This window comes from Cynara cardunculus, assembly GCF_001531365.2.
Source record: "Cynara cardunculus var. scolymus isolate 2C chromosome LG 10, CcrdV1, whole genome shotgun sequence".
Taxonomy (NCBI): Eukaryota; Viridiplantae; Streptophyta; class Magnoliopsida; order Asterales; family Asteraceae; genus Cynara; species Cynara cardunculus.
Window position 1 is genome coordinate 7,831,490 of NC_037537.1, and position 10,970 is coordinate 7,842,459.

At 33.5% G+C, this 10,970-nt stretch overlaps 1 protein-coding gene across 1 annotated transcript; it reads right to left on the reverse strand.

The window, feature by feature from the left end:
• Nucleotides 1-5,253: 5,253 nt before the first annotated feature.
• Nucleotides 5,254-7,459, reverse strand: LOC112519425 (aspartyl protease AED3-like). Its single transcript, XM_025127535.1, has 3 exons — nt 6,977-7,459; nt 5,861-6,338; nt 5,254-5,776 (listed from the first exon to the last, which is right to left on the reverse strand). Exons 1-3 carry the CDS (start codon nt 7,436-7,438, stop codon nt 5,427-5,429), a joined length of 1,290 nt encoding a protein of 429 aa, XP_024983303.1. The 5' UTR covers nt 7,439-7,459; the 3' UTR covers nt 5,254-5,426.
• Nucleotides 7,460-10,970: the final 3,511 nt, after the last annotated feature.

Consider the following 10,970-nt stretch of genomic DNA (forward strand, 5'->3'; position numbering starts at 1 on the left):
TTCTACATTCGAGGGGGAGAATGCTAGAAGATCTATCTCAACAGTTGATTGTTTTAAGATTTCAAGTTGAAGATTTATTTTGAAAGAAGACATAATATGCTTAAAGTTTCAAAGTTCAAACAGAACTCAAAGCGCAGAATTTCTTTCAAGTCTGAATACAAAAGGGGAGAATGTTAGGACTGAAAATCAGTATTAAATTGTATTCGTCTTGAAAGTTATATTGTCTATAATTGTAAAAGTCATCGTGTTTGACTTTTCTTAGATAGGTTTGACTTTGACTATGTTTAGAAGTTTGACCCTATAAATAGGGTGATGTCTTTTGTAATCTTTAGAAAGGAGCTCATTTGTAAATTTGATACGTAATAGAGAGTTTGACTATCCTTTGAATGTTTGACTTTCTCTCTCAAAGTTCATATATGTGTTCTTGAAGATTTATCTTAATCTGCCATGATTATGAAGATTGCTTGAAGATTGATCTTAAAGTGGGACTCACACTTTCAGATTTTGGACTGAATCCGATTCTACTTAGGACATATGTGATCGATCATGCCTGGACACATATCCCAATCCGGATGTTAGAGTTTATCTGTATGCGTATTATATCCAAATAAGTCTCTTAATAGAAATATTGGAACGTAACCGATAGAGACATTGGATTTGAAAGCTAAAAACCAAGAATATTTCTACATGTTGGATCAGATGTATTTGTGTTATTATAAAAACATATGGTTGAAACAAACAATCCATTCTTTTTGGAGATCCATTGCCCCAAGGAACTATTTTCTTAATTTCTACAGGTGGCAAGTATGCACTTCTATGACATTTTGGTGATCTCCAATTTCAACGATCAACAGAACTTCCCCTTGCAGACATAAGGTATTTGCATGCTCTTCTCCATGATGAATTCGGAAGAGCATTTCCAGATGGAGTCAAGGCTATTCTCCATAATTGGATCTCTCAACTAGGATTAAGACATATTAAGTTTGAACAAGAACGACTTTTCGATATTCTTCTCACTATGTCAACTTAAACATTTTTGTTGTTTTAATTTTTAAGATTTTTAATATGATATAAATTCATAAATAATTTTTGTTTATTACTCATTTTATAGGATTTATAGTTTTAATATGTATATAACAATACTTCCAAAAACGTTGAGACAACCTCTTATTCACCCTTTGTCATTCCAAATGTAATTCTAATAAAGTGTTTGTTTTATTTTCATCATATTTCTATTTGAATGTTATTGACATCTTGAATGATGAAATTTGGAAGTTTGACCAAAACAATTATGACTTTTGGTTAACGTGTTCATATCATTTTTAATAGAAGTTACTTATTAATAAATAAATATCCAATATTATTATTTTTTGATATAATAATATTAATAGAAAACTTATGAATACATAAAAGATAACATAGTTTGATATGTTCAGTGGTGTTTGTTTTTTAAGAGCTGTTAAAGTTTGAAATCTTATTTCACTTCTGATTAATAAAAGGTAGTATTAAAGTCTGAGATCTGAATCGATGAGACTATTTGTTTTTGTAAAATGATTACTGTCTGAATTTGTTTAAATTATCTATTTTACCGATTAGAAAATTGTAATGTTGAATTTATAGACATATTTATATAATTTCACATACTTATTCATCATCATTATGAAATTTATATTTAAATCACATAATTGGCATTCATTTAAATAAAAATATGCCATTAAAGGTAATTAACACATTTAAATCCTATTAAAATACGCCAATTAAGATATGTGAGGATCATTTGGTAGCGATCAATTGAGAGAAATGGTCGATTAAGGTTAATCGATTGAGAAAGGTCGTTGCTCGAGAACAATAAGAGACAGATAAGAGGTTGGTTTACCTCTTAACAAATAAGAGGACAATAAGATTTTAATACCTTTGAAAATTTAGGAAAAAAACAAACAATCTGAATGACCCTACCTCTTAACAAATCAGATATAAGAGGCTAATAAGGAGCTTTTTTTCAAAAAAACTAAACAGGGCCTTGGTTATTTTGAAAAACCATTTTTCAAAAATCTCAGTTGAAGCCTATAATAAAAGATCTCAAATGTTTAAGGAACTCGATAACTAGTACAACCCTGTTGATGTGATTCTTTTAAAACTTACATTGCATGAAAATAGATTATAGTTTTTATTATGAATAGTTGTCTTTCAAAAGCTTATTGTTGAAGTTTACAACAAGACGTTTAAAGCATTCAAGGGACTCCACTACCTGATTATTAGTTATATTTTTAAGTCTGTTGTTCCTAACTATTTTATGTACAGGTAAAAAATAGCATTAGTTGTAGTTATTTTGTTTGGTTTGGTACTCCTGGATGATGCGTTTGAAATCAATTTGGCTCATTTTCCTATTAGTATCATTTTCACACTTGGAATGAGTACTCTCTCTTACTTATTTCAGCATCATTTTCACATTCCAAATGTAAAGAGATACATCGGTATTCTCAAGTTTTTAACAAAGATAGAAATGAAAATAAGGTTATGTACGAACAAATCAAAATGGTGGATAAGCTTCAACGACAAAAGAAGTTGAAGAACTCAAATCCCGACTATTAGATAGCAGGAAAGGAAAGGAATGTTTTTCTCAAGCCCATTCTTTAAAGATTGAAACAACTTTGTCCAAGTTTTCAACTTTAGGATCTTTGATGACTGAATCACTTCTCAGAACTGGTTCATGTGAATTGCTGATTAAAAATGCATAATATATAAGGTACTCCATTCTCATTACTAGCATGCGAAATACAATAAAACTGAATGAAAATGAGTCCTAAGAAATGGGATCCCTTGTCCCGATTCTCTTTACGTTGGTTAATGAGGTTTTAAGGAAAATCCTTATGGAAAATAGATGTAACATTAATGAAGGTGTTTTTATGCCGAGGTATGTCACACCTACTACGTTTATATGACTTTTTGGTCTCTTTTTAACAGAATCTAGTCTATGATCACTTCATATCAAATGTACATTTTTTTATGTTAGTTATCGTTACATGATCTGTTTAAGACAAAATTATGTAAAAAGTAAAACCGGTTTTTCTTCCAATCGGATCTCTTGAGAAAGTTTGAATCATGTTTTTTTTTTGTGATGAAGTTTTTTATTATGATCTTCTGAAATAAAAACGCAAGTATAGCTAGTTTTTATATATACATTTTTTCTTATTTTCAACTTTTAATTTTAGTTTTAATGCTTATTTTTTTAGAACTGTATGTTAAGTCAAGAATAGTGAATATATATAATAAAAAGTTTTAAATATGGTACACAATTCAAAAAACATTTAATTAATCAAACCTAACAAAGCGGTGTATCTATGAATTTAAGAGGTGTATGATTTATGCAGATCTTATTATCTTAGGCCTGGTTTGTTTTTTGATTTTAATCTATTATTAGCCCTTATCACTTACTGAATAAGAGGTTAGCCAATTAGTGTTTTTATCTTTTTTTTTCCTGAAATAAGAGGTTATAACCTCTTATCGTATTTTGATTTGATAAGTGGAAAAAAAAAACCTCTTATCGCCTTCTCCAGAATTCGACACTCCGTTCATCCTATGGATCTCTTCATCCATCATCGATCTTAAAACCCTATCTTCTTCTCTACAATCGATCCTAAACTTGAAAATCGACCCTAAAACCCTATCTTCCTCTGTGCAATCGATACTAAACTTGAAAATTGACCCAAAAACCCTATCTTCTTCTCTACAATCGATCCAAAACTTCAATTGACCCTAAAACCCTATCTTCTTCTCTACAATCGATCCAAAACTTCAATTGACCCTAGACTTTGATCGATCATATACCCAATCAATCCTAAAACCTCTTACCATTTTTTTCATCATCCGTCGATCTTTTGCAATCAATCGACCAAGATTTGGTTCATCCAAGAGCTTTAGCACTCATCTCAATCGATCTCACTCTCTCAATAGGGTAATGCATTTTGGTTTGTTTTGTTAACTGATTCCCATTTCAAGAATCTTGAAAATCTGTTTCTCTACTTTTCTGCTATGAACTGACTACTACCAATTCAAGAATCTTGGAATCTTGTTTCTTTTACCTTGGTGTTATGAATAGATTACCATTTCAAGAATCTTGAAATCTTGTTTCTCTACCTTTATGTTGTTGTCTTGAATCTAAATTGCAGAATGGTTTAACTTTCTTTGCCTTGTTTCCCATGTTTAACTTGTTTCGAATGAGCATAATAGAAAAATATAACCAAAAAGTTTTGAGCAGTTATGCAATGTAGATAACTTGAGAAATCACATGTGTATACATTTAAGAAAATGGTTCACGTGTTTATGCCCCTACCTTAACCCGTGAGATGAAATGCATCATACAGATTTTGGTGCTTTTATTGTGCTGGTTTTAGGGTTTGCTAGAACCGGTTTGACCGATGAGGCACTTGAAGCATTTAAGCAGTTAAAGGATCAAGGATTGGAATTGGAATTGGAATTGGATGTTGTTTCTTGGACATCAATCATTGCTTGTTGTTCATAACATGGAAAACATGTTGAAGCTCTTGAACGCAAGATTCTAGGGTGAAATCGAATGCTTTAACATCCTTTGCTTACTTCCAGCAAGGGAAACATTGCAGCATTGATGCACGGGAAGGCAACACACAAAATGTCCACTAGAAAAAGGATTATGAATGATGTTTATGTGGGAAGTGCTTTGATTGACATAATTGTGGAAGGATACAATCATCTCGACTTTAAAACTGTATGCCAGTGGGTGATAGTATATTTTGAATGTGTTAAAAATGGATGGTGGTATAATTCAATTAAAATGATTTGATGATTTTATAAATTCAATAGTAAAACATTTTTAGAGATAAAATAGATAATTACATATATTCAGACGTATCGATTTACAAAAACAAACAGTCTGTTTGATTCAAATTTAGACTTCGACATCATTTCTTATCAGTTAGAAATGAAATAAAACTCCAGACTTTAACAACTCTTGAAAAATAAACGCTATAATATGTTTATCCAAGACAAGAAGGATAAATATAGGGACTAAAATAGACCCCCTTCTATTCATTTTTAGTACATTTTTGTTGTCTAATTAAATATGATGAAACATTGTTTGTGGCTTACCATCAAAATTATATTTTAATACAAAAAAATAATTTTGGCAAATTGCAAAATGGAATTATTTTGGTCAATTTCAAATTTTAGAGATGTTTCATCAAAAATAAGATTAAAATCATATAATATTTAAATATAAAAAACATATTATATTTAAAAAAAATCCAAAGAGTACAAGCTACATAGCATTCGTCTACAGAAAAAAAGTGGTCACGTTATGCATAGTAAATTAAAAAGCATCCCTGCAAACATACAAATTGGAAACAAGAACGACAAATCTGAAACCATGAGGGAAATCACGTGATTCAACTTCAAGAGCACCGTTCAGGCGAGATTCCAATCCTTGAATTCGGCAGGTCGAACAGGATCCGATGATTCTGTTGCTGCATATTGGCGATCACGTTCAACGACGGCGACGCTGACATCGCCAGACAGGTGATGCCGCCGTTGGAGCTGTAGATCAGGAAGTTCTCCTGCTTTATCGCCATAACTACTCCCTCAAGCACAAACGACATCGTCGGCACCTGTTTTCCGACCGGTACTTTGTAGCATGTGTCAAACCCTCCCAGCGACGTCACCACCGTCTTCCGTCCCATTCTCCTTCTGAATTCGTCTCTCACCGCCGTGTATGCCGGCGTCACCAGCCTCGTGAATACGGTTCCTGTTCAAACCCCCATCGTAAATTGTAATTACTACTGATTTCAGTGAATTTGATTAAAAGTAATTCGAGAACCGAATGAGTTACCGGAATCAATGATTGTGCCGGCGCCGTTGTTAGGGTTGAGTGCAAAAGCAGTCGGCGGGATGTTGACGAGCTTAGGGCCAACTTTGATTCCGACGAGCTTCACATAGTAAAGCGAAGGTCTTCTAGGGTTTGTTAGCAATGGCGTGAACTTGATGTTTTTGGGTTGACCGTCAGGACCTAGTCTTAGGGTTCCGGCGAACTTTGGAGACTTGAAGCTAGGCAGACAATAGGAAAATGTGGATTTGTAAAGGCTTTTGGATTGCGAAAGCAACGAGAGCGATCCACGGCCGAGTCCTAAAACGCCCTGCGGAGGGAGAGAAGTTCCGGTGACCTTTTGAATGCAGCCGAAGGGGTAGCCGACGATGGTGTCCATGGCTAGGGTTAGGTTATCTTGTGCCAAGTTAGCAGCTATGGACGAGCTTCCATACGTCATGTTCATCGAGCATGTTGACGTTCCTAGACAGTTCGAGTCCATCACCTGAATCACATACCAATCGTTATACAGAAGTATACATCGTTGCTACAATAAAATCATGTATAAAAAAATATTTCGAAGTTTAATGGTTTTTTATTCCAAAAAAAATAGTTTAAATACTTAATCATTTAAATTAAAAAAGTTTAATAATTTATTTCTTAATAACTTTTCCTTAAATTTTTTTATATAAAATATTATATTAACAATTTTATAAATCATTATTTAAGTAAATGTCTTGTAAAAAGATATGTTTACAGGATACTTATAAAAAGTTTATATATAATAATTAATACAAATATATTTAACAAAGTTAATTACCATGTTTTATAAACTTAAAAAATTCCTGAAAATGCCATGTTTACAATCGAAAAACGTTAGCCAGGCCATGTGATCGACCAGTCAATTTTGGCTTAATTTTTGGCAGAAATATCTACAGATAAAACACATGACATCGAGCCATGTAATCCACCAAAAGACCAGAGTCACGGGTTGCTCAGATCTTCCATCTGACAAACAAACCCCATCTCAAACGCTAGATTTTGAAACAAAAAGTACAACCCTTAATGCATCATGTACAACTTGATGTATATATATAGAGAGAGAGAGAGAGAGATACGTATTAGTTATTATTATATACGTACCTGTCTGCATTGAGCAGCACCGCAGTTAAGAGACGTAAAAGTGGTAGATTTGGCAAAAGCAAAACCGGCGGAAGCACAGCCAACGCAGCCGGTGCACGGAACCATGGCCATGTCGGTGCTTGTATCCAACGCCATAAGCAAGGTCTGAGCCGGCGTACCGATCTTAGCTTTGACGATGTAAGTAGGGCTTTGTATGATCTGTCTGCCGGAGCCGATGGGAACGATGGACCGGCCGGCGACTAGGCTGGAGAGGTAGGCAAGGCGGGTCTGATCGTCGGCCTGCATTTGGAGGATGGTGTCCGGCCATGAGAGTGCGGTTTTAGGGCGGAAGGGAGAGCAAGGGCTGGAGACATGGTAGACTTTGAGGGTAGAGTGTTGGTCATGGGAGTTGCAGGTAGGGTTGAGGGAATGGCCGGAGACGAAGAAGAGGAGGAAGACAAGGAGTAATGGTAGAGACTCCATTGAATATTGATGATGGGTGACAGTGGAGGGAAGTGTGGGAGTAAGTATTTGTGGAAAGGTAGGGTGGCAGAGTATATATATACAATAAAGTTTCTGCTCATCAGGATCTGTTTTTTTTTTTTTTTTTCGAAATTAAAAAGTTTAAGTGAAACTGTATTTTTACCCTCAAAATAATAAAATTGGATGAAAATCGGAGTAAATTATAGTTTGGGTCCCTATGGTTGTTATTTACTGTTAATTCTCATTCATATTTTGAACTAATCTTAGTTTTTGTTAATATGATTGTCATTTTATTTCATTTTTGGTCATTTAAAGTGACTTCCATTAAAAATGTTTGTTAACTCAAGGTTTTTTTGGTTGTTTTCAATATTTTGTCTATTTCCTATTTTATTCTATTAAAAATGTCTTTTCTTTTAGGGTAAATTACCAAACTAACCATTTTATATCTCATATATTAACAAAATAACTATTTCTAAGCGAAATTGCCAAAATAAACACCCAAATCGCCCCTGGGGACGATCCCCTTGAAATTGTACAAAAAATATTATAAAAAATCATTTTTTGTAGGTCCCAAATGCTCCTTTTAGGGTACAAGAGGGTACAGACCTCGGTTTGCATGGATCTATTCCGGGGGGCTATCCAGCCTTTAACTTTTTTTTAATATCGATTAAAGGATGTTTTTAATAAACATGAGACGATATTTAAACTGTTTTTTAAACCTTTTTTTCATGGTTTTATTATATAAAATAAAACTACTTTTACTCTCACAACCCGTAAACCTTATAAAAATACGATTGTACGTGAAGATTTTTTTTTAAATGCATAAACTAAGCAACGAATCTTGTTATATTTTTCTTATAAGAAATGTTGATTTTCCCTAATAATTGTGGAGACGAAAAAAATTATTTATATCTGATTTGGTGAACAAAAATCAGATATTTTATGTTGAATCTTATTTTGTCTTTTAGTACAACAAATTTCATTATAAATATTAACCTCCTATTTCATTATTTTTCACACCTACTCTTTCATTTATCTTCTCATATATTTTACTCTCACAACTCTTAACCCTTCAACACAATAAATCATCACAATTTTTAACCCTTAACCCATTAAACACAATCAACCATCACAAAACATGAAATCACGTTAAAGTGATGATGTTTTCGTGTATCTTCGAAGTGGCGGTTTATTCCAAGAGATAAATGGTGTGTTAGAGTACCTTCCGTTAAGCTCCCCACATATGTGTATTACATTTGCCTTCGCCAATAACGTATTTTGAGGTCGTTAAACGTGTCACTAAAAAGTTAAGTTTACGTGCTCATTTCATTTTATTTTATAAAACGAATTCGATCCAGATATTATATCAATTAATCGACGACGACGATGTGGTAATGTTCCACAACGCCATTCGTCAAAGTTTACCAGAAATGTTGACACTTTTTGTGGTCGACGATGATGGTTATGGTGGAAATCAATCAAGTGCAAACCCAGGCGGTGTCGGTTTTTCTAGAGGTGGGATGGAGAGGAAGTCGGTAGGGATGACGATTATGGTCCCCTCCCCCCCCCCCCCCGGACCGCCTATTTATATTAACCGTTACATAATAAGACAAATACATCGTCAAATCGGCGTCAAATCATAGACACTAAAAGATGAAATAACGGTCAAACTACGTAAATCAAATATAATATCTGATTTTTTTTTTCCAAAAATTAGATAAAAATAATTTTTCCGTGACCACAATTATCATGGTTTTATTTTATAACCTAAAACCATGAAATTTTAACTTAGAAAGGTTAAAAAACACAGTTTAAATATCGTTTCATTTTTATTAAAAACACGTCTTAATTGTCAAATCGTCGTCAAATCAAAAACACTAAAAGACGAAATAGCGGTCAAACTTCATAAATCGGATATACTATCTGATTTACGTCCCCCAAATTAAATAAAAATATTTTTTGCGTATCCACAATTATCATGGTTTTATTTTTAAGCCTTTAACCATGAAATTTAGTACAAAAAAGGTAAAAAAATACAGTTTAAATAGTGTCTCCCTTTAATTAAAAATACCTCAAAAAAATTAAAAACAATATAAAAATGTTGGATCGTCCCCGAGTTGGATCCACTAAAATCGAGGCCAAATAGTGTTTTCTTTTTTTAGGAGATATGTGGGACCCATCAAAAATGATTTTTTAATTTTTTTTTGTACTTTTTCCTATTTTTAAAGGGGATCGCCCCCATGCTTGGATAGTGTTTATTTTTGCAATTTCGCTTAGAAATTGTTATTTTGTTAATATATTAAGTATAAAATGGTTAGTTTTGTGATTTTCTCTTTCTTTTATCATTGATGGACAAGGTACACTTTCTCTATTTCCATCCAACCATCGATAAAGGTACACTTTCTTTATATCATCTTCTTCGACCATCTTCTCCATTTTCCCAACCAACTTCTCCGGTCAACTTCTCCACCGTTTCTCTAATTCTCTGGTCAACCTCTTCATTGTATGTAAATGGTATCCAAAGTCCAAAATCCCACCCTCACATGTCATAACAGGTTTTAGGATCTTGCAACACTCAAAGAGATAGGGGGTCTTTGTTTTAACAATACTATCCTGATTTGCACCAGAATCCCAACCCCATCTTTAAAAAAAATTCCAATTTTCAAACCCTAGTCTGCACCGAATCCCACTCGTTTATTCTTTATTATATGGTAGTAGGGTTGCATTAGTGGAGACGGTCTTATACACAGATGGGAAGAATGGATCAAGCAAACATAGATCCCCAATTTGGCCAAAAATCAAACCTAGTGACCTCAGTTTTGGCAAAAATCAAAATCATATTTGAATCGATGACCAAATAAAATGCAATTCGAAAGCATATTTGAATTAGGTTTAGGGAAGGGGTTCTACACACGATAAGGGTGTTGATCTAAACTCTCTTAGTGATTTAATGATGACCCTACATACTTAATGAAATATATTTTTCTATTTATGTTCAGTTTCAGCGATCATTCTAAGTCTGTTTCAGTAATCAATGAACATGCATTATAAACTTCTCAAAGCACAAATATTTCTCAAAGATAAAACTCACACCAAAGGAAACCTTCAGCGATGTCGAAGAAGAAGCTGAAGATAGAGACATTAGAAGTACATGATCTGAAGTGGATCCAGTGATAACAAGAATGTCTAAATCAAAGTGTGAAATCTGACCAAGATTCAGCAAACACTAAAGAACCTCTAGAAATGAATTAGAGTCAACGATCAAATGAATCTTGTTCCACAAGATTAGTTTTTGTCTTATCCTATATGCACAAAAGGACAACCCTATACCTCACACAAAAAAGTACACGTACGGAGTTACTTTATTGTCTCCAAACTTGCTTACCAACTTTGTGAAAATCAACTGTTCGTATGCGGTCAAAAACCTGAATATCTGAAGACAAAAGACAAGCTCTCTACTATAAGTTGTCCAATGACTTGTACCCTCTGACTTGCATTAAATCCAATGGGTATAAAATAATTGAAAAGACTC